The sequence below is a fragment of the Misgurnus anguillicaudatus genome, chromosome 17 (assembly GCF_027580225.2).
Source record: "Misgurnus anguillicaudatus chromosome 17, ASM2758022v2, whole genome shotgun sequence".
Classification (NCBI taxonomy): domain Eukaryota; kingdom Metazoa; phylum Chordata; class Actinopteri; order Cypriniformes; family Cobitidae; genus Misgurnus; species Misgurnus anguillicaudatus.
This window is the reverse complement of record NC_073353.2, coordinates 38,692,674-38,718,361: the sequence shown is the minus strand read 5'-3', so window position 1 is coordinate 38,718,361 and position 25,688 is coordinate 38,692,674. Positions and strand designations below refer to the sequence as shown.

Here is a 25,688-nt window from a genome sequence, read left to right as displayed (position 1 = left end):
AAAAATATCAACATAAATGTGCTTTCAGACTCTACTGTATATACACCGCGTGTCTGTTGACTGTATCATAACCTAGAAGAGTTAAATGTGATTGAAACCATGTGTCTTTAAACAGCTTATTTTAAATAACTGCATAGGAGATTCTGACCCTGCATACAAAATCATCATATTAACAAACTCCTCCATACCTTCAGTACATAGTATATACTCTGCACATGTTTTCTATGTATTGAATACCTGGATGACCCATTGCATCTGATAATATATGAAGTACACAAAAAAGCCACCGTATAGCTCACATACTCAATCCCACAATGCAATGCATACGACCGGACCTTAAATCACTGATGTGATGAAGGTGTTGATTGTAACTTGTTTTGATTGAACTGTCCAAAGTTAAAAAACATTTTAATACAAAGTGTAATTAAAAAAGAAAAACTATTTTATTTTCAAGGTAATAAATGGACGCCGATCACCAAAAACATGCGACATCAAAATGTAGCACAATACTCTTTTACATACTATTATTAAAAATAGTAGGTCATATATATATAGTGAGTGCTGCTTAATATTTAGCATGAACTTCACAATATAAAGTAAATAATAAACTAGTCCTGCATACCAAACAAAACCTTCAGATAGTAAAACGTCAAGAACAGAAATCTGCCGTAAGATCATAAAATATTAACATTTAATGACTGCAGAATAATCAGAAAGATTTTTGTTTTGTTTAATAATTTTTCTTAGAAATAATATGACAAACTAGAAAAACTAGAAATAATACAAACACAGGGAATACTTTTAAATGTTGAATAGGGAATTACTTTATATGCCACATGTGTGTATTATATTCATGTTTATGATGATTCAAATCACATCGATTTGCATTTCTTACAAAAGAAGGTCTCAAACCCCTTTGAACTGTTTTGTAAAATGAACGTTATAGTGAATAGTGCAATATTTTTAAACTTTAACCAGTCAAAACCAGCTGGTTCAGAAAGGGGAAGTAAAGAAAATCTGACCTACCGAAAGAGTAAACAACATAAAATACAAAAGGAGGTCCGGCTTAAAAAAAGCACATTAGTTGAAAACCAGCAGAAGATGCATTAGTGTGTTAGGTTAGGTTGGGTTTAGTTGGCAGTTTAAAACAGACTGGTGTTTGTCGTCCGGAGCGTCGCGAGCTCAGTATCTTACGAGTATGAATTGAGACACTCTTTGGAGCGAGACTGGATGTCCTGAAGCTCCTGTTCCTCCTTCATTCGGATGTCCTGGTAGGAGTGTAAGTGACTGGCATCTTTAAGGTAGGCCCAGTTAGCAGAGAGGATCATTAGATAATGAATCTGCAAGAGAAGGTCAAGCGGATGACCGGTGAGCAGGTTAAACACGCAAAGCCACAACTATATGAAGTTATTAAATCCTCCATGTAATCTACAAGACACACACACACACACACATATTATAAAGGAAGAGTTCATCCAAACATCACAATTCTGTCATGAGATTTAATGCGCTCAGAAGATTTTCACTTTCATTGAATCGACATGAATGTGAGTAAATAATGACAGAATTGTATTTTTGGACTATTCCTTTAATACACAAACTAGTGGAAGTGATTCAAGTTATTGTCAGTGTAATGCACATAGATGTTAAAAAGAGAAAGTGAATTAAAAGCTAAGCAGCGCAGCCGATGAGGGTTAGTCGAGAAAAAACAACCTGCGAGAGCCAAATCCATTCCATCAGCCGCTCAACACCACAACAAATGACATTGAGGATATTTTGTACACAAAGTATTTTTATTTTTATAGAAAGAAAAACTACAGCCACCAAAATCTTACTGACACATTAAATAATCATGAAGGAATTAAAAAAGTCAATCATGCAATCTGTTAATTCTGCGTCGGTCATCAATAACTAAGAGAAGAAATTGTCAAATACGCATGCGATCCTGCAATATGAGCAGCATCACGTCCATAAAATATCAAAAATATTAGAAATCTATACATGGTTATGATACGTGACATAACACTGACACTGGATTAAACAGAAGTCAATCTGAACTCATGAAGCTCCACCTCTAAACTCTGATTGGATGAAAAAGCTTTGTGCACATTGATACAGGCACACATAAAGACGCTTTACATCAGTACTGTACTTTATTATTTTAATGGTTAGATTTATTATTAAACAGACCCAAACTTTATTCATCATCTCACTGTAAGCTGTGTACAGGTCATAAGCAATGTAACTTTAATAAAGACTCGTGCACAGGTGTCACGTGCGTTTACTCATCCAATCAGAGTTTAGCATCTGAATCCTTCGTTTGATTAAAAAAACAGTAAGGCACTTTATGATGTGCTTTACAGTACTTTACCATGCTTAAAGTGGTAAATCACTGTAATTCACAGCTATTTGTGGCTTGATGCTTTATTTTATACCCTAACTTACTAAGACTAATGTGAAGTATATAAGCACGCTCAGGTGTTTGGCATTACTAGTCGGTTCTAGTGCATTATAGTTTTAATGTGTAGTGTGATTATTAATAGCCAAATGTTAGGGTTATAGAGGCGAATCATTTGATGACATCACTAATTAAATCTGGTCTGTGAATTTATTCACATAAGGCACAACTAAACCTCTTGTCAATTTCACCTATACAGTCACAGACACCCTAACCTAATAACACATTATTATTATTTACTTGTTATTTGTATTATGAAGTTAATCTTCTATAAAGTTTTTTTTAAAGCAACAGTGCCAAATGTGTGACTGAAACCAGATCGATAGCCACTAATAGCAGTTAACTAGATCAGAGCATAACATGATAACTAGGTCAGTTGCACTGTAAGAAGTCAAAGTTGGATTAAAAGTGTGTTGCATACATTTTAGAAGGATCTTTTATGAGCAATGCAATATAATCTACATAACTATATTATTATTGGTGTACAAAGAGCAAACACAATGAACTGTATTGTTTTATTTCCTTAAAATAAGCTGATTTTATCTACATACACCGCTGGTCCCCCCACATGGAAGCCGCCATTTTGCACCATTATGTTTCTACAGAAGCCCCAAACGGACAAACTGCTCCACAAAGCGAGCTTGTCACTACGTTGTCTCAGACATCTTTGTCCTGTGGCAGCTACCGTAGCTTCTCTATGTGCTTCGAAATGGAGGGGTGCAATTCGCAACCTCACCACTAGATGCCGCCAATATTTACACACTGCACCTTTAACTTAAAAAATATACTTCAACTGGTAACACCTAAAAATGAAAACATTTGCAACTTTAATTATCTTACTTTAAAGGTGGTGTGTGTACATTTTTAGGGGCATCTAGTGGTGAGATTGTGAATTGCAACAAACAGCTCACCTCTCAATTTCAAAACGAGTATGGTAGCTGATACAGGACAAACATGTTATCGTCTGAAACAACGCAAGCATGAAACGCGCTCTCTAGAGAATTGATCCGTTTAGGGCTACTGTAGAAACACGACGGCGACTTCCATGTAAGTGGACCCGCGGTGTATAGAGGTAAAAACGACTAATTTTAAGGTAAAAAAAACAATAAAGTTGATTATATAAGGTCTTTATACACCAATAATAATATAGTTATGTTGATCAGATTGCATTTCTGTCAATAGATCCTCCTAAAAGTTACACATTGCACCTTTAAGTGAAAAAAGCTTGAATGTTTTAGGTGTTTTTAGATAATTTTACTTCACTTTTTACAGTGTGTGTAGCATCTGAACACTGACATCTGTCCTCAACGCTTCAAAGTAAACATACTTAAAATCTCCATTACACTGCTTGTAACATATGAATGAAAAAGGCAAAAAATGAAAAGTGTAAACAGGGTTAAAATGAGAAACCATCATAAAAACACTGAAGGTCTCAACTGGCACTCGCAGAACTGGCACATTTCTAAAAAAAAAAAAATTCCTCCAATGCAGCTCATTATAAATCCTATTCACTTTCTTCATAATCAAATCAAATTCATTTTTACTATTTATGACATGCAGGGTTCACTCGAGCACATCGTCCTTAATAATGCCACAAAGTTTAGTTACTTATTTGAGTTAATGGAGGAAATTAAGCTGATCTCATTCTTTATAATAACACTGTGATGGTGGTGGTGATGATAGAAAGACAAAGCAATAGTTGACATTTACACTCGCATCACTATATGTACAGGTTATATACGTGTCTGAGTAACCGGCTGCTGGGTTTGTTAAGTCCATCTGGTGAGTGACTCTAAGTTATGACATCAATGTCAAACTCAAGTTAAAATTTAGTGCAGCAGTCTTCTCGACTCTTAAACTTCAAAACAGCAAAGTTATACGTGGTGGCCATCATGTAGATGAGCTGGTGAAAAAGAAGCACAAGAATGAGACGCCAAATAAACATCTAGTGAAGGCATGTAGTGAACACTACAGATAAAACCTGTCTGTCTGACGCAGAAAACTGAAGAGAAAGATTTGACTGCATTTGGAGACATTCAGCAGGATTTGGGACACTCTGATCAGACTTACATCCCACTAGCCAATTCATCTTTCAGAACTTTAAAGGGGAGACTTTTTTAGATGTCAAATAAATCTTTGGTGTCCCCAGACTGCATATGTGAAGTTTTAGCTCAATATACTATACAGACAATTTATTAAAGCATGTTAAAATTGACACTTTGTAGGTGTGAGCAAAAATTTGATGTTTGGGTTTGTCCTTTAAAATTCAAATGAGTTGCTGATAATGCAAACACTGATCACCATAATGGTGGTTTGTTGAAATTAAAACTCAATTGTGCTGTCAATTATTTTCTCTCTCTGCACTAAATATCAGTGTTGTGGTTGTATAGTGCAGATTAAGGAGCGGTATTATTATAATAATAAGATCCCCTTATGACATCACAAGGGGAGCCAAATTTACCTTTTTTATTTCACATGCTTGCAGAGAATGGTTTACCAAAACTAAGTTACTGGGTTGATCTTTTCCACATTTTCTAGGTTGATAGAAGCACTGGAGACTCAATTATAGCACTTAAACATGAAAAAAGTCAAATGTGTGTAGTTGTGAGTTGGCTAGTGGGACACAACCTTAAAGAGAAAGTTCACCCAATAAAGAAACGTCTGTCATTGTTTTTTCACACTTTATTCATTTGTTGTGAAGGATCTTCATGCATGTTTCTATATAACTTCACTTCAGAGTCATGTCCCTAAAACCGTTTCATTTTGATGTTGCACAGCGTCAGAGACATTTGCAATGACAGCATAAGACAGAATGTGTATTTTTGGGTGAACCGTTGATTAAAGCAGAGCTACAGAAGAGGGATTTTAAAGCACATGGTTTGCAACAGGTGGAGTTGAGAATGAAGATGCTCGTGATTGGCAGAAGAAAAACACACGAAGACATAAACACTCACCAGAGCGATGACTGTCGCACCTGCTCCTGCACACGCTACGATATACAGGTGATAAGACAGGTAGAACTGAAAAACACAGACAGACGGACAGAAAATCAGTCTCACAGAGATTTTACATCATTATAAAATTACAAAAAACACTCATTCAATTCTTATTAAAACTACTACTTTCAAATGCTTTTTATGTATAGATTTTCAATGTATAGAGATTCAATCTTGAAATATAAAAATATAAAAAGTACAAATAAAACTATAAAAATACAAATACATTTATTACATTGGAAAGCTATATGGCATAAATTCTACCATGTTAAATGTTAGGATATTGAAATAGGAGATTTTGAAATGCATAAAAGCATAAAATACTTACAAAATATTTTTCTTGCAAAGTATTAATTTATTACTGAAATCTGTCAAATGTTTTTACCACAAAATAAATCTTGCTCTCTGAAACAGATTTTGAGATAAAGTAAGGACAGATGTTCATACCTCATTTGTGTTACAAATTTCTCCCAGAGTCGAGCCGCAGACTTTTCCTGGTGTTGCGTTCCATGGAATAATCCCTGTTAAAATAAAAGAGTCGCATGATAAACCAATCCTACAATTAATCTGCAACTAAATCTTTATCAACACTGATATATAAAATATACTGTAGAAGGGTCAGTGACAAAAATGGTGTGGCAAGATGAGAAATTCAAAAATCTTTTAAAAAAACTTTTTTTAAAAGCACGCATCAGGTTTATTACAGTGCACATAGTGTATTTATGTTGATTTTTTGCAATAAAAATTGCATTTGCACCATTTTTATGAAAGTTAAGACTGAATAGATCTGAAAATGTAAAATAGTGCAACCGCCAATTGTGCCAAAGAATGAGAAATATTAAATATTTTATTCACCTTGATGGCATGTACCAAGCCCCTAAGGTGACATTGGAGTAAAAAAAATCAAAAGTTTAGTTTCATGTGCTCACACAAAACCTTCATGTGCAGAATTTTTTTAAAGTTTAGTTTTGCGCGCTCATGTGACACTAAACTATTATGTGCGCACGTGAAAGCGAAACTAGATAGTTTCACTTACTTTATTTAATTTTTGCTCCATGTCCCCTCAGGGGCTCCGTAGGCATGTAAGCGTAATCATTTAAAAAATAAATCATTTTAAAATATCATTTTATTAGTTATTTTAAAATGTAAATTTTAATGCGTTTTTGTAATATTTGTCCTGACATATAATGAAAACAGCTTTTTTTTCTAAATAATCTTTGACAAATGATGTAAAAAAAAATCATATTACACTAAACTAGATGATTATATTTTATTCCACATTTTTTATGAATATATTTATATTTTCATTTAAAAAAAATACTAGTTACACCAATTGACACAGACCGGTTACACCACACTGACATTTTTGCAATTATCCCCAAATATTCAAAATGAAATAAAACCAGAAATGTTAGTCTTGGTTCTCAAAAAAGAGAATGAATGCAAGTAATCAGCAAATTTATTTTGAAATTTTAACCCTTTTACGTTTAATTGAACCATGTTGGGTATGTTTGATTAGGGTTGGAGCTAAACTTTGCAGTACAGTGGCCCTCCAGGACCTGTACTAGACTGTTAAAAATAAATGAATAAAAACAAAAAAATTAAATGTTGAGCAGTTACAGCACCTTAAGTTTACGTTTATAAAAGTTTAGCCTATAATCCTTAACCAGATCCTTTAATCCATAGTGCATTATAAGGTAAACACTTTATTTATCAGCATGTGCGTTCCCCGGGTTTAAACCCATGACCCTTTGCGCTGCTAGCACAATGCTTTAACACAGGAGCACAGCTGATACTAAAATCATGCAAATGCATTAAAACAGTCATATAGGATGAGATTAGAGTTTGTGTATCGTACCGTACTGACGCACGTCTACACAGATGCTATCCACAGACGTGAGGTTGGCCACTGGTGATCGCATGGCAGCACAGGTGGACCACATGTTGTAGAATAGAAACACAGGTACAGCGGAGAAGCCAAAGACACCCAACCAGGCAATGCCCAGGATATATGTCAGAAACACAAACTGAGAAAGAAACATTTACAACGTTTATCACATATGATACTGTTAGTAAGACAATTACATTTATTCTGACACTGTGTATTATTCATTACAGTATGTACCAGAGTAAATAAAGAGTAAATGTATAACTTGACAAGAGTGTCCGTACCATTCCACTGATACAGCGGCCACAGACGGTCGTCTTAAACTCGCTGTGAAGCTCTTTCACTGCACTGGTGGTGTAAAATCCCTCGGCCAGCAGAATGATCCCGTACAGAAAGAAGAAGGAAGCGATGCCGTAGATGACGTACTGCATGAGCTGGACTCTAGAATCAGAGATGACAGACAATCATTCACAGATGTGTGTTTATGTGTTTACTTTACATCCAAATCAGAAGGAAAATCCACTTGTGTGCTGTCAATCACCCCTAAATCATAAGCAGGTCTTTACGTAAGCTGATTTACTTAGCATTGAAAGCTGACAAATGATTTGAATTATTTATTATACAAGCACAAGAGTAATGTAAAGATTTGAACAGCTATAAGTAGATGTCACATGACTGCTGTGAGCTTTACAACACAGAACTCAAAGCTAAGTTTGTGATTTAGTCTCACTTATCATGTCTTTGTTAGGTAAACTCACATGTCAGTCAGCAAGGCATTATCAGCTGTGATCTTGGAAAAGTGGTTCTCCATGAGGGTAACGGTGCCCGTCAGGGCGACATGGCCGCATCCGCAGAAGAGAGCCACACCTGAGAAGCACAGGATTGTGGCGACCAGCGATGCGTAGGGAACGCCACCGAGACATTTAATACAGCACTCGAAACAACCTGCAGAGAGACATAAAGAAAAGTTATTGTTTCTTACCATAAGAAAGTGTCAACCCATATAAGTCCCCCTATTGTCAAAAAAATTGATCATTTAAAGAGCACATATTTTGTTGCTAAAAACAACGTTGTTTTGTGTGTTTAGTGTAATACAATGTGTTCTCAGGGTTTATGGTTCAAAAAACACATTATTTTTCACATACCGTACATCATTGTTGGTTCCCTATGCACTGCCTCCCTAAAAATAATTGATTTTGTTCATAACTCATCGATCTAAAAAGCTCAACCAAAATGTTGTGATTGATCTGAATACCTCTGACGTCAGCCGGAAATGTGACGCTCCTTACCAAACTTGTGTTTGAATCATGGTTTAGTAAATTTTTTAAATATAAAAAATATCGACTGCTTACAGGCTGTGAGTCAGAAGCAGGTGGAGTTATGATAATAAGCGTCATGTCTACGTCAACGCGACGAGGAAGTAAACTGTTTCCTAAAATCCGTGTGTTTGTTGTAGTCCCAGATTTAAGTTGGAGACGATAACTCGCGTCATCGTTTACTTTGGGATTTGTACCTTTGCATATCGATAACATGAACTAATACACACTTACACATCAAAGGAAATGTGAAATCGTGAGTCCGATAATAGGTGCTCTTTAAAGGAATAGTCTACTCATTTTTAATATTAAAATATGTTATTACCTTAACTAAGAATTGTTGATACATCCCTCTATCATCTGTGGGCGTGCACGAGAGTGCTGCGACGCTTCGATAGCATTTAGCTTAGCCCCATTCATTCAATGGTACCATTTAGAGATAAAGTTAGAAGTGACCAAACACATCAACGTTTTTCCTATTTAAGACGAGTAGTAATACGAGCAGGTTTGGTGGTACAAAATAAAACGTAGCGCTTTTCTAAGCGGATTTAAAAGAGGAACTATATTTTATGACGTAATAGCACTTTTGGGAGTACTTCGACTCGCCTGAAAAGTCCGCTCCCCTTCTCACTCTCATAATGGGAGAGGGAGGGTGTTACTGCACTGAGTCGAAGTACTCCCAAAAGTGCTATTACGCCATTAAAATATAGTACTTTTAAATCCGCTTAGAAAAGCGCTACGTTTTATTTTGTACCACCAAACTTGCTCGTATAACTACTCGTCTTAAATAGGAAAAAGGTTGATGTGTTTGGTCACTTCTAACTTTATCTCTAAATGGTACCATTGAATGAATGGGGCTAAGCTAAATGCTATCGAAGCGTCGCAGCGCGCTCCAGCGCTTACATGCACGCACACAGATGATAGAGGGATGTATCAACAATTCTTAGTTAAGGTAATAACATATTTTAATATTGAAAATGAGAAGACTATTCCTTTAAAAGCACATTTGGTATACACAGATCCATATGCAAATTAGTCTCCGCCTCAACTCTTTTGTACCACCTCGCACCATAGATATATATGTAAATAAATGCTACATTTGGCAGTTTCACACAATGCATATGTGAACTGTGTATTTGCAGCATGTTTTTTAACAGGTTAGAGGATTCACACTGCACATCTGAGCATCACAGAAGTCGAGCTGAAGCAGCTGCTTCGTGTCTATGTGGCATCTATACATAATATCTATGAATCAATCTACTGATCCACACTTCAACTGTGATCATCTGATTGGTTAAATGTTTGTGACGTAGGACTTTTTTCTTTAACAAAGCATTCACATAACTTGTCTAGTAAATCTCGCAATAGTCAGCCTGTACGGAACAAAGCATTCACATAACTCGTCTGCGTAATATACTAATGCCGCAATAGCTAGCCTGTCTGGAACCGAGCATATATTAAAACACAACACTGTGTGACGCTTGCTTTACATGCGAACAGCCCCTACGCTAATAGGATTTTGTTTTTCTCTCCCTGTCTCGTCCTCGAACCCGATGACATTGAGAAAAACAGCCCAAGTTCCGTCTGCCGTGGAGGTCAACACACCACTTATCTACTGGCCTTCCTTCAAGGTGATGCCCAGCTGATGCCTGACCACCGACGGAACCCGCTTAATCTTCTTATCCATTCACATCCCATACAAATATACGTCAATATATATATCTCCCAAGGGGTTTTTTCCTCCTAAGACCTTTTGTTCCTCCCAGAGTTTTTTCTCCTAGGGGGTTTTTCAACCCTGGGGAGTCAGCCGATATATGCTTAACTTAGCACCCTCTTGTATACAAGACATTATTAATATGCTCGCTTGTAAAGTTTATTCATAGCCGCTGTATTTTGCTACTTATATTGCCTGTCAATTTTTCTATGTTGCCCCTGCTTCTTTTAATGTAAAGCTGCTTTGAAACAATTACCAATTGTAAAAAGAGATATATAAATAAAATTGAATTGAATTGAATCCGAGGAGATTTCAAGCTGGGGGAATGAGGTGAATAATGGTGAAAAAACTTAGCAATGAAGTTGAATTTTGCACATGGTTTATTTTAAAGCATATTACTTGATTTCAACACAGGGGGACACAAACAGTCACACCTCACTGATCTTTCATATGACTTCAGAAGACTTAAATGTGTGAAATAAAGTCATGTGCTCATGTTTTGATCTTGAATAATATAAGGAGTAAATAAGGATGAAATGCTTGTTTTTGGTCAATTATTCCTTTAATAAATGTGACATTAAACTTCTAAACACTTAATGAAAAACACTTAAGACTGTGAAAACAAAGACTTGCTAATGAGGATTTTTTTGGAACGTGTGTGTTTATGTGTATGTGGTTCCCACTAAAACTTTATGGCCAGTAGTTTTTTATTGCATCCTTAAAAGTTTTTGCTTCTCAAACAAAAACAAAAAGAATCCATTTTTTAGAGTAACTGAAGAGTTAAAGAATGAAAAGCATATAAAATAATATATATGATAACATCATATAATCTCATATGTGAGTGTATGTGGGCCATCTATTATTCATTATCACGGTTTTACCATGCTAGAGATGACGTAAACGATGTCCATGTCTAAAATAATAATAACTTCATGGAGATGTTCTTAACCAGATATTCATCCACACAGACATAGTAACACACTTAACAAGCCCTTATAATACGATTCAGTCATACATTTATCATCACCTTCGTCCAGGGATGAGAAAACACGAGAGCGATTTAATTCAAGCTCCTATTGTTCACAGTTTGAATCCTGCAAGTTCTTCTAGTGAAGGCTTTTCTCTCAGCACACAAAGGCAAATGAAGGCAGATATATTAAGAAGCAGAGAGAAGGCCTTTCAGATCCCGTCTGTGTCCGACAGCTTTTATGAGGCACACAGGGGTGAAAGCATTCTGTCCCAACTAGTGAATAGCCGTTACCATAGCAACAAGTTAACCACAACCCAATGAGTATGCCCACGGCACAGTCTCTCACGACCCACAACACACACACACACACACACACACACATTTAGGTTACAAAACACTCTTAAGGGCACTTAAATGCTTCCATCTCAAAGGGAAACATTACAATCTATTCCCACCCCTTCCTGAAACACTTGGGAATTCTTGTATACTATGAATACATTCTGAAGTATTGGTACGTGTAGGCAGAATTTATTAAGAGTAACTAAGTATCAGTGATTTTTAATGATAATGATACTGTGTGGTTGAAAAGATCAGGGCTTCCAAAACTTTTTTAATCCGGGACCCACCCGGACAGGTAAAATCTATCATAAACTCTTTCCCCACCAGCATTTTTTTTATTTGCCAGCCAGCGTCAGCATTTTTTATGATTTTCACAAAAGTTTAATGCCTGCCAGAAAATGTTCTTCTTTAAATATATAAACATACATATACAATATAAAAAATGAAAGAACAGACCATCTGCTCTCAAACAAAAAGTAAGTTTCATCCTACCTTTGTTTGTTCTCTTTTATCACCTCTCAAATATGGGAAGGGTTCTTAAAAAAATAACAAATTTTCAGCAAAAAGCTTAAATAATTGCATTTTTGTAAAAGGACTTTTGTTAGAGATTAGATTCAGAGCGAAGATCAAAACATACACTGAGTTCTTACTGTTTTCCCTAAGGGCTTGCTTCTGGGTTTTATTAGTTGGGTAAGAGTGCCATCTGGTGGATAATAGCAGAAATACAGATTGCCAGAAAAACTTGGCAGGGAAGCGTGTTTAATGCACAGATGAGTGAACCAATGAAGAATTGTCATTGCAACCCACTGTTTACAAATCCCCCTTTACATGATGACTGCTGTACCCCAACCACAGCGCTCACGCATATTTCAATGTTCCGGGTAACATTTCTGTCAAAAGATTAATAACGATTCGTCTGTCTATATGTTAGGATTGAGAACCAGAGTTCCCACACCTTAGTTAACTTCACATTCAAGGACCTTTCCAGTGGAGCCCGACCGATACAGGATTTTGAAGGCCGATACCGATACAAATGTTTGATGGTTTTAAATCCGATATTTCGATATATCGGACGATATTTTTGACTTCTTTTTATTTCAGAAACGCGCAACAAAACATTAACAGATTTCCCTAACATTAGTTAGTTGTAGTTATTTAGGAGTTTTAACTAAAATAATATGATAATGCATTTTAAAAAGAAACATGTTTCTTTTATTGTCACAACAAAACAGAGGAACATCAAAATATATTAAAGTTCTAAAAAAATAAAATGTATAAAAATACAAACTTAAGATATGAAACGTAAAGGCCTTTGAACAAAAACACAAAAGCAACAACAACCAAATCAAAGTCACCAGTTTTAAAAAAAACCTTGGTTCATAAATATAACTTTAAATAGGACTGGAGACAAATTCTGTTAAGTTCTAATAAATAACAACAACAGCAAAATATAAATTGCTGATCACTTGACTCAGGCAGTAGCTAGACGCCCAAATCTGGACCACACCAGCAGCTACTGGTTCAGAGCGCTCTGTCAAAAACACCAACAGTGAGGAAATCGAATGAAGGCTGTTTCGTCCGTTTTTTTTAATATTCATTTATTGGCCATTATGAATGCTGATACCGATAGTTTGGAAAACGCCTAATATCGGCAGATAATATCGACCTGCCGATATATCGGTCGGGCTCTACTTTCCAGGTCCAATTCCCTCAAATTCAAGGACTAAATGTGGGGACACAGTTCAAGTGAGAGCAAGGTTACATCGTGTTACCTTTTAAGATACATTGTTACAGTTCCTTTCAAGGGAACTCGTGCTGCGTCACTGCGGTGACACTTTGTGGACGCCTCCAGGGGTAAGTGCGTCTGAATGTGTATATTAAATTCAACCAATGGTGAGGCTTAACGACAAAGACAGGGTGAAGCGGTAGCTAAGAAGTATATCGCTATCTGAAATATTGCCAAAGATGGCGTTACAGGAATGCAGGAAGTATGGTAAGGGAGACGCAGCGTCTCGTTCCCTTCTCAGGGAACAACAGTTACATACGTAACCTGAGACGTTTTCATGTGTCAAATACAAATATTCAAAAAAGCATTTTGGTATGAATCAACATTCGCATACAGAAGATATAAGCATTTAAAGTGAACAGTTTAACATGTGTGCTTAAAAAGTCTAGAAATTTTATGATATTATCCTACACTACACAGAGAATAATATGGATTTTTTTTACATAAAACGTCTTGCATAAAATAAATTCAAGCACTTCCAATGACCTGTATCTATGTATGTATATTTTCAAAAACTTCCCAGGGCTTTGAACCCCCCCTCCCCCCAGATTCACAAACTTTCAAGGATTTCAAGAACCGGTGGGAACCCTGGAGAACGTGTGGGTGCTCGAATCAAGACCCTGATCTTTTTACGATTAATCGTGCAGCCCCAAATGGAAACTGGAAACTTTTTGGTGCTAATAGATAGTTCCTATAATGGATGATATTACCTTTAAATTTAAATATATACACTAAGGGGCAGTTTCCCAGACAAGGTTTAGATTAGTCCAGGAATAGGCCTTAGTAATATTAGGACATTTAAGTAGTTTTTACAAACATACCTTACAAAACAACATTACTGGTGTCTCGAGACAATGACACTGATATATGCTGAGATAAAACATGCATTTTAGTCTGGGACTAAGATAAGCCCTGTCCTGGAAACCGACCCTAAATTAAATATTTTAATCGAATGAGATAAGAGTTGCTTTATTGGCCTTATCATCTTTATTTTTAACTATACAGGGCACGTTAAAAAGGAGATGTCAATGGCCCAGGGCAAGCATGAACAAGGCCAGTTGACAGAATTGTCACTTGCCCAATCATTGCTACACTATCATGAAAGTTTATCATGTTTATCACTGTCATGAAGGTTTATCACGTTTTTCGCCTGGCCAATTCAAATATTCAAGCACAAGATCTCAATGCATTACTCACATGCTGTTTGGGAAGTTTTGACACATCTAAAGAGCATGCACAAAAATCTGCATCTCAAGGCTTCAGACAGCGCACAAATACAGAGTTCAATTTTTCTTGGGTTTAAAGAGCCATGTTTACATAATGATCTCAAAAAGCCACACTTGTCCTCATAAACTTAGTCAGTTATGTCTTGAGTAAATGTTAAAAGTTCAGAATAAAACCAAGCGGCAAACGTCCAGTCTCTCTCTTGAATCCAACACAGAAGTGACTTAAACTGCAATTCATTATGGAGTCAATCCCACAAAGGGGAATTAAAATGCCCAACTTTACAGCAGAAAAATATATGTTTACAGTCTGGTACAAAAAGTGGTTCAAGCAGGCCAGTAAAAAAACTTAGCCTTGAGCCACACTGAATATCAAGCTATGATGTAAAAACAAATAATTCATATAAACATATCAACACTGTTAAAATAATGCTTTTATAAACACACAACAAACAACACTGTGATATCATGACCAATGTTTCACAACCACACAGCTGTGATTCTGACTACAGTCATATTTTACTGACATCTTTCTACCATAAATCCACTGAAATCCCCGGCTTTTGAATTGGATCCTCACTTTAAATGCCACAAAGTAACTTTGGATGTAACACACAGTGGAAAAACAGAGAGTATTGATTAAGCTTTAAGATGGACTCTATGGTCACATTTTATTACAAAAGCCTTTTAAACGCTTCTTTCATTAAGCATGACAACAGCATTCATGCACAGCATGGACTCACTTCAGTCCCACAAATAAACTAGAAAATGAGAAGCACGTTTCTCTTAAAAACCTTCCCCCACTCCTGCTTCACACACACTCATAATGAGCTTTCCTTGCAGAGGAGGAGGAGAAGAGAGGAGGAGGAGAGAGAGAAGAGGAGTCTGACAAACAGAAAGACAGTAAATACAAGAAGAGAAATATAAAGAGGAAGCAAAGACTGGAAAAATATGAAAAGAAAGATGAAGGAGGAGGACTTTGGAAAAACTGAGATTTTAAAAATGAGGAGAATAAAGAGAAGAACAAGAAAACAAAAGAGGAGAAGGAAGATGAAGATGAGAAATAAGGAAGATGATAAAGAGGAGGACTTGAAAACAAGTGGAGTGATGAAAGAAGATGATGAAGTGCTCTCCTGATTTTGAAGTAGTTGATGTCCTCAGGGCAACTTATGTAACATTATCATCCAATCAGATTTTAGAAATAAGTTTACAGTTTGTTTAAGTTTAACAACCAGGATTATCTGCTTCTAGAACGTTGTTTTTCATTTCCCTTTGGTTTTTAGGGTTCAGTTATGGTTATGGTTGGGGTTTAGGATTTATTTACAAAAATCTTGTCTTTGGGTCAACACAATATGTTGCCCTGATTGACATCTCTCACTTGGCAAAATCAGGTCGAGCAAGGATGAAGAGCAGGAAAAAGACATCTTTAGTGACTGGTGTCTCTCTGCATATCATGCAAAAAAGTCTAAAAGATTTGGCTAAAATTATAAACGCAACGGACACAAAGAGCCCAGTGTGCTGGACCAGAGCCGTAGTCAACATCTGACCTTTATGGAAACGGCCATTGAACAAGAAAACAGGGTCAGCACTTCCGGAGATTTCTATAGGAAAACAGAGCCCTAAACAGCTCCACCACAGTATGGTTTCCAAAGACAAGACACCACTGGAGTCTAAAAAGATGGACAGAAACCAAACCAATCTGCCAACTTCCTGCTGATGTGTTGAATGATTTCCTCTGGAGAGAATATGTGCTTTAAACAGATGTAGTTTCACACATACAAACAGACATGTGTCTTAGGTTGCATCTGTAAATGTCGTGCAAACATCACAGCACTGATGGGAGTTTATTTACAGCATAAAAAAACCATGAAGAGAAAGACCGTCTGCTGTATTTCCACCTCATAACACCACTGGAAAGCTCTTAATATCTCAACCCAACAGGAGCCTTCAATCTTCTGGTGTCGTTTTTAATGCTCAGGCATCATTATACAAATATCTACAAGAAATAATAAATGTTTTAATTCTCTGGTCTCTGCTTTGGTGGTTTAGAATAGACCCTTCTGGTTTAGTGTGTATTCTGTTTATTGTAGGCAAGACCCGCCCCGTTTAGACAAGAAGAGACTGTTTGACTGACATGTGAATCAACCAATCCCAGCCTGTCTTGTTTTACATGTCGTTCAGGGGCAGGTCAATCTGAGACTGATGATACAACAATAACAAGACCTAATCCTGGACCATCGACAGCCCAACATAATAGTCAAAAAATAAAAGAGCCAATGCACAATTAGAATCCTCTAGTTATTAATAAGGCAAACATTGAAACAAGCACCCATGAGATAAGACACAGAACAAAAGCAGTATAGAGACCATCTCACGGTGATTCGATGTTCATTACAATGAAGCATCGCTGTGAGAGATGTGTGATGTGAGGTACCTGGTTTCTCCTGCTGTTCATCTTCAGGGTCATCATACGTTGTCTCCATGACTATTTCACACAAATCCAGGATTAAAAAACACCTCCTGGTTCTTCGCTGGTTCTCCTTCTTTGTTTTTGTCCGTATTTTCTCTTGCTCCTCCTCTATCTGTCAGTCTGTCCGTCTGTCTGTGCTATCTCTCGCTCTTTCCCTTTCTGTCTGTCTATGCGTCTGTATTCTCTCTGCTTTTGTTTCCTTTGCCTTGATTTTACATCACCGCAGAATCCTAACCCACATGGACTGAATGTCCAACGAAAGACGGTCGTGTCTGCACAAAATCACAGACACGTTCCCATACCAGCACAATGCGTAGGAGACCCCCACAACACTGAAGTCTACCACACACCCCCTGAATATATTAACATATTCAAAAACATTGACCACAAACTAGCTTTCCATCTGCTGCCCGGCCCCTGAGAACCACAGAGAAAATCCTCGCAGAACAATGGAGGACAAAACGAATGGTGGATGCAGAAGAGGAGAAAATAGGGAGGGGAGATGGACAGAATGAGAGGTAGAAATAAAAGAAAAGATAGAACGAATGAGAGAGGAAAACGGAACAAAAATAATTGTCAAGAAATAAAAAGCAAATGGTAGATTAATGGATGGATGGATGGATGGATAGATAAGATGCCGTTTTGAATGTACCAGAAGTGCAAATGGTAGAATTGTGGAAATGAGCAAATGCAAATTAGATATGAAAATAATGTACAAATTAAGATAAATAGTAAGCTATGAAAAAGAGTATGGAGAGCTGTAGTGTAAGTAAGACTGTGTATCTATAAAGATTCATGCAATTTACAGAAATGCTAAATATTACGCTTCCACTCATATTTACAATTACTACACATAATAAATGAAGTGAAAAGTATATAAACAAAAGCAAAGGCTGTATTAATGTTTAAATATTAAAGCTGTAGTGTTTGTGAGAGTATAAAAAAGCTGGAGAATGCATGAGGACTGCATTGTGTTTGGCATCATGGGGCTGAATAACAGTCAAATGTTCAGTCACCCGAAAGCAACGGAGGACGCTCTGACACACAACACAGAAAGTTCTCATGAACGCCATATCACCACAATACTCAAACACACACACACGCACACACACACACACGCACACACACAAATACCTCGATCTGCTTCCCAAAAGCCATGAAAGAGAAGAGATTCCCACAAGCTGTCTAAAGGAGAAGAACAACTGTGGAAATGTGGATGGGAAATAAATGCACACCTGTGAACTCAATGACCCTTTCAGGACCCACTTAAATAGGTACAATCTATGCCAGCACCCACCAACACAAACATAACATTTTTAAATGAAAATATGAGGGAGCGCACATTTTTTATAATTGACTAGTTTTAATTTTTTTCCTCATTTTATCAATGAAAGTTTAATTGCAATACCAAAATATCTTATCTCATCAAAATCATTGTCATTGTTTGTCATTGGTTGGACGAAACTGTTTTTGTGCCATTCAGACTAAAGCCAGTGACTGTGCGACCCACAAGTGGGTCCTGACCCCTGCTGTAGAGAAACATACTAACAAAATAAAAAACACAACACATTTGACCCACTTTGTAGTGCACACACACTCTAGCTGAAACAAATAGTTAAGAGCAGGTCATTGATTTCACTGTCAGAGTCATAACCTAGATAACTTTCTGTGTCAATCAATTTCTCTGCCTACTGACCTGAGTTAATGACAAAATCCCTATCACACTATTTATTACATGACCATCTATCTATAAGTGTGTTTCACACATTAAAGAAGAACAGCTTTTATTTCATGTGGGCAAAGGTAAACAGCTTGAGCTAAAACTGATGATAAAGTAAAGTCATGATAACTGAGGCGAAATATTTCACTGTTCATGTGTATGGGAGAGCAGGGGCGAAAGTAAAATTTTTCAGAAAAACTTAATTTTCAAAGCTAATGTTTTAGACAGAGATATATTTTTGCTGTGGTCAATAACTCACAAGTTTAGTCGATTAATACCTGGTAGAATTTTGATGTGAAATGTAAAACAACTTCAATATAATTTCACTTAAACATAAGTAGCGCATTGTTACTTTTGACCCTGTCAGCTGGGACGAAAGTAACACAACAAAACAAGATAGATTTTTGTGTTACACATGTTTTTAGTGAATATACATGACTATCACCTTGTTAATATGTAACTGGAGACATATTTTGTAATTTATCGTTGCGAAAAATAATGAAATTACATTTTCATTTTAAATCCATCATCCATCATTTTCATTTAAAGCAGCCATCAACTGCTTTCAGATGGAGCGGCATTTACTTCACAGAACCGTAGTTCACCGAGAAGCTAGGCAAAATCATTTTTTTTTTGTGAAAATCACGATTTTGCTTGGCTTTTCTGTGAACTACGGCTCGGTGTAGTAAATGCAGCTCTATCTGAAAGCAGCTGATGGCATTTTACTACTAATCACGGAACCGGCTTTACTGATGAAACACGCATGAGAATCGCAGGCGATTTTTTGCACAGCCCTATTTCGTCCCGTGTTACTTTCGCTCCGGTTCTCTCCTACTCTCCTCTTAAATTAGTTTGCAAATATACTACATTATTAACACAATGCCTAATCTGTTTAAAAGACAATAAAACCTTACTTAAGACATAGACTAGCCGACACAAATTCTGAACAATTTGTGAAATATGAGAAAGGAAAATGAATGAACTGTCTTCTGTTGGGGTGAAATTCTCTTAAAAAAACTAATAGATAGCCATTAAGTGAATGTTCCCCTGTATCTCTGCATCAGCATCTATCTAATGACATGTTTATGTTGTTGGTTTGTAAGGCGTAGGGGAACGTAGCTGTTGAGGTTTTTTAAACCAAAACGTGTCCGCTCATGTGACTTTACACCCGCAGACTGGCACCACAGTAAAGAGAAAACTGATGGTTAGCAAAACATGAAGCCAGATGTTGCCTGAGGAACATCAGGAGAGAGCAAATCTCAATCCAGTGCCTTCTGGTTTATAAAGAACACGTGACTGAGTGAAAATGTTTTAAGGATCTGCACATCTGCAATAAACAAAAGTTTAGATTCACTTATTTTATAATTTAGCCACATTTTAGAACGGGAAACAACAGACACATTTACAGATAGATTTTGCGTTTATACAAAGTAACAGTGAATGTAACCTTTACATTTTTTATTTGATTTTATCTGTCTGTTTCGAACCCATGACGATGGCACTGCTAACTTACTGCTGTTCCAATTAAGGAACTGTGAAATAACACAAATGTAACTATGGGAATTATGCTGTGACTAAAAATGCAAAATAAATCATATCATAACGATCATTATTTAAGCCAATTGCAATTTAAAAAACATTTTAAAGTAATAAAATAAATTAACATGTTGGCACAAAAAGGGCTTTGTTGCTTTGTTACGCTGCAAAAAGTGAAAAGTTGGCTCAATTTAAGTAATTTTTTAAGTTGATCCAACTTTTTATAGTGTAAAAACTTAATCTGATTGATTTCCAAATAAATAAAGGCACATGCACACTGATACAGAAACACTGTGTGATGACTCTGTGTGTATTAAATAAAATGTGGACAATCTTCTTTTATATGTGTTAAAGAACATCTTTATATCTGTACAAATCTTAAAAGCTATAATTTCTTCTCCTCAATGTTTTTCCAAACTTTTCCAGAATAGTTGAACAATGAACAAATCTATGCGCCTAACTATATGTGAGCTCATTGAATATTCATGAAAGTAAACAGCTGCCCCATTGATTGGGTTCTGAAGAGATCTGAATTAAACGACCAACTGCTTTATTCTCAGATAAAATGTAATACAAATTCTAGCCCAAAAGCCCGACTTGGAGGTTTTATAGGTCAAATGAGGTTTGAACAGAGTAATTTGTCTAACTGCTTTAACCAAAATATGTACTTCATATTTCTGATAATAAACCCATCTGGAATGTTGGCGCCATTATAAAATGGCTCATTCTGTGAACATTCTTTTTGGTAATCGACATTATGCCACAAACGTTGTTTATTCTTGACTTGAATATGGAACATTTCTTTAAGCAAATCAAATATGCTTGTTAAGCTTAAGATAATGGTGGCTGCGAGTTACAAAAACTATGCTAATCATATGGTAGAGATGAGATTGTGTGCATTTTGGTGTGAAGCTATGAAAGTTGTGTAAATGAAATAAATAAACAGCTGCCATCAGACTCAAAATGTCTGTGGTAGCTTTAAGCTACAGTACATTGAATCCATGACAGCTGGCTTTTCCCATACGTTCATGAATTATCCACATGTCAAAACACATTTTATTCAGATAATAATTTTCCCACCAATTTCCTTCTCAGCTTCAAACACATCTATCATATTTTAAACATAATATACGACCCATAATTTGGGTTTCTTGGGGTTAAGGCATCAATTTTGAATAATCATGTATTTATACTGTTATTGGATAGCTGAAACATCAAAGATAAATAATGTTTATAATGGAAAAAACTTTGAGTTAAGAAATAAACGTGTTTATCGTATGAGAGCTATAACTGTATGAGCTGTAATTTACCTTTGTTTTACAAATATTTCACAGTCTTGCACTTCATACAAGTAAGTCATAAAATCGGATTTAAAATGTTAATTGTTTAAAATAGCTGTAGTGTATAGCTTGCCAAAATGTCATTTTTACTTCCCATAAGTATTTATGTCAGCTTTCCAATCTGCAAATCTGCCAATCTGCTGATAACTTGCACAATATAAAATTTCACGCAGCTGTCGTTTTGTGTGAGAAGGGAACTCATGACTCTGGTCGTGATACGCTCTGTTTGGCCCACATGTTCTTTACACACATTAGCCCCTAATTTAATGCTACAGAGGAAAATCCTAAAGATATTTGCTGGGAAATGAACATCAAACAGCAGCTGTATTCAGTTCTCATGAAGGCAGCATGACGGATGTCCTTAGACGTGCAGTCCTATGCAGCTGCTGAAGAACGCTTAATTTCTACCAGAAGGTGAATCACGGATGTCTTACGTAACATCCTTCAGCTCTGCTGGAGAGACTCAAGGGTGTCTGGGAATCGCAGGAGCATTTATGGAGAGGCAAAATAATGAGCTCTCCTAATCCTCCTCTCAAACAACTGACATCCTTATTTTCAAAGAACTCTGAAGGATCTTGAAACTGATATAAACCTCCAGAAATGTTATTTCTACTGATGACCATAGCGCCAAGATTTTTTATATACTGTATAGTTTAAACAGGCTGATACTAAAAAGATGAGCAGAAATTATACAGTTTACACTTGACAAAAATTGTCACTCACTTGAACAAAAATGTGTTCAACAGGTCATATCAGGAGCCTGATATACCTGCAAGCGATAGCCGTTATTTTACAATCTAGGTAAAAGGGATAGTTCACCCAAAAATGAAAATTCTGTCAATTTTCTCAGCCTCGTGTTGTTTTAAATCAATATTTTGGTAAATGGTAAACTACTCCCTTTAAAGGTATAGCGGAGGATTTTCTTGAATTTTAGAAAAGAACCGCCTTCTCCGCTTTTTTAAAAAATGCAATTGCACAACACTCCTGATTGACAACTAGGAGGACCAATAGTCTTGATGATCCACCCGGAAATAGAAAATCCTCCGCAATACCTTTAACTATACACCCGAAAAATGACGATTATGAGTAACCCACTTCCAGCCAAAATAAACTTAAATTTGGTTACATGACGTTTTTGTCATCCCTAATAACTAAGGATGTCTGATATTCGGTCAAGTAAGCAAAGTCAACCATGTTTAGATTGTTCTTGGTTTCATGCATTAATTTATTTTTGGGGTATGGTTAGAATAGACGTTTCTTAAATTTTCACTGACAGCCCAAAAATTTCCTTGGTTTAGCCTAGACGTCTAGGCTGTGTTTGGACGGCTATTAGACGTCTCCCACAGTCCAAAGACATATAGGTGAACTGGAGATACCAATTTGTCCTTCCCTAACTTGTGTATAGATTAACTTGTGTGTAAATGAACCCGTTCTCACCCTGAATATAGCCACAGATGCAGGAATGCCGTTAAGAAACAAATATATAACTGCTAAAATAAAAGTATATTTTGTTTTGAGGAAAATTAGATATGAAAAAATGAATTAAATTAAGTTTATTTTATATAAAATTAACATTAATTATAGTAAATTTCATTTTTTTAAAAACTTGATTTAATCGTGTTAAACCAGTGTCCATAATTGAATTACGTAGAGCCAACAAGAAAACTTCATCACGTGCACCAGTGGGATTTTTTTTCAGTGTAACACCTAAAAAAAATTAAGTTGTTTGAACTTAAAATTTTCTCCTAAAGTATAACTAAAGTGACATTTTAAGTTGAAAAAATAAAACATTTTAGGTGTTATCAATTGAAGTAATTTATTAAGTTGATTCAACTTTTTACTTTTTACAGTGTAGTTTTTTGTGTGTGTGTTTTTTGCATTGCGGATGTGGATTCCGAGTATGTGGTAATTCCATCCATCCATTCATATGGTGAGGGTTCCTCACTGGTCAAATGAAGAGATTCTGAAGCTTTTGTCTGGACACAGCGACAGTAAATGAGTGAAACACAATGAGCTATCTGTGAAGTCTTGAATGCGCTCCACAGGCCCAATGCCAAGAACTCCAGGCCTTTCGACTCCCTTTAAATCCACATTCCTAATAACTTTCACTCAAGACAGTTCAAGCCGAGACCACGAAAATCTGAAAGAAAGAAACTATCCTCTTGATTTCTGTGGCAAATGTGTAAACATCCAGTCGTGTGGGCAGTCTTGGCTTAATGGTTAAAGAGTCGGGCTTATAACCCAAGAGATACAGTTCGAGTCTCATGACCGAAAGTCACCCCCCCACACTACTTACTGTGCTTGTGTCACTACTCACTGAATGGGTTAAATGCAGTCGACATGGGTCATTACGTCACTTTTACTGGACTAAAGGTTTTTCTAGATACTTCACATGACGTAACATAGGATTAAGAGTCTCTACTGATTTCAACATGAAGAAATATGAGTTGCGGAGGACAGAAGATCAATTTAGGCTGAGCTTTGAGATCTGAACAGTAAGAACAAACAATAACTCACAGAAGAAAAACAGACCCTGTCAAGAATGCAGAAGATAGCAATAATATAAAACTGGCAAAATGACACTACATTCCCTTCAAATTTCATTTAAATCCCTATAATCCCAAATCATCGAGGGATGAAGGGGTGTGGCTACAGGGTATAACCGGATAGTGTGTCAGCCACTACAGATTTTGTTATATGATTTTATTTACACAGTGGAATAGACAATGTTTTGTTATTTACACATAAGAGCAATGTTATTTATATTTTTTGTAAAATGAGACTAAATATCTTTCTTTTGTAAAGTATTTAATTTACTGAACTATTCAAAAGCAGATATAACCGTATATAAATTTACAACAAAAACTATATATAATATATTAAATATTGAATAATACCATGAATGAAAAACCGCCCACTCCTACAACGTAGGATCCAATAAAATCTCTTGCTTACAACGATCTCTGCTTACAACATATATGAAATGTCTAATTCAAGCCATCAAATCCACTTCACTTGCTTTAATCCTGAAACTTAAAACTGAGCAATTTCCTAACCTTGTTTATATGTTATTCTCTTGGTTACCGCTCTTTGCTTACAGGAATGTAAACAGGTCAACCCAGAAAAAAAGAATGGATTTTTCCCAGACTCACCAATACCATCCAGACTAAGAGAGTATAGTGATGCTAAGTAGTGTTACCACAAATTTGCACTGAATAGTTTCAGCACAGTGTGAAGTTAGATTTTAACAAAGCTTGCCCCATATGAATCTATATTTTAAAACAACAGTAAACCTAACTAGGTAAGGCAAGAACAAACTGTGAATGACTTACAGGTTTATGCAAACCATCTGAAGAAGGCTGATGGTTGTTCAAACTGTATGTAGTTTCAACCATGTACCGTTAGCTACTGCAAGTTACTAAGATTGAGTTGTCTTGAAAACGTGGACATCTTTTAAAAGTTAAGAAGTTTGAAGGGTACGTAGACTGTGGTTGGGGATACTAGTGGAGTTTAAAGAGAGATCTGAAATGATGTATTAACTGCTTGGTTACTAGTCAGCTGCTATGTTGACTGAAGCACAATTTATAATTGTGCGTAAGCTCTACGCCGTAGGTTATCCTTAGCCTGTGCGTAGCTTATGTAGCCTGACGTGCACCTCACAAAATTTTTAACAGCGCGCCAGTTCTACGCGGACCGCAAGCGCTGTGATTGGTCCACCAGAACCCCTCCCATCAGGTAAAAAAAACTGTCATAGGTATTTCCGTTTGCGACGGTGAAAACAAAGATGAGCCAAGTTGAGGACTTAAACTTAACTCAGACTGCAACAAAAGTCGCTGTTAATTTAAATCCATCATTGCTGGTCTTCTCAAATCATACACAACAAGTTGCTATTTGTTCTTCGTTTGTGGGTTAACTTGTCAAGCTTCTTCTTT

The 25,688-nt window shown here is 36.3% G+C and overlaps 1 protein-coding gene across 4 annotated transcripts in view; it reads right to left on the bottom strand.

Annotated features, from left to right (window-relative positions):
- Nucleotides 1-419: 419 nt before the first annotated feature.
- The window catches only part of gpm6bb (glycoprotein M6Bb), a 35,860-nt gene continuing 10,591 nt past the window's right edge, over nucleotides 420-25,688 (bottom strand). Inside the window, exons 1-7 of one of the 4 annotated variants that reach the window (XM_055216292.2) lie at nucleotides 17,125-17,586; nucleotides 8,101-8,287; nucleotides 7,627-7,783; nucleotides 7,313-7,481; nucleotides 5,902-5,975; nucleotides 5,413-5,478; nucleotides 420-1,340 (exon numbers count right to left, since the gene is read on the bottom strand). In XM_055216292.2, the coding sequence (XP_055072267.1) occupies nucleotides 1,191-1,340; nucleotides 5,413-5,478; nucleotides 5,902-5,975; nucleotides 7,313-7,481; nucleotides 7,627-7,783; nucleotides 8,101-8,287; nucleotides 17,125-17,173 (852 nt within the window). In that variant the 5' untranslated portion in view covers nucleotides 17,174-17,586 and the 3' untranslated portion in view covers nucleotides 420-1,190. Of the gene's footprint in view, nucleotides 1,341-1,772; nucleotides 4,362-5,412; nucleotides 5,479-5,901; nucleotides 5,976-7,312; nucleotides 7,482-7,626; nucleotides 7,784-8,100; nucleotides 8,288-17,124; nucleotides 17,587-25,688 lie in introns of those variants that run through there. The other 3 variants (XM_055216295.2, XM_055216294.2, XM_055216293.2) reach the window with 3 other exon arrangements.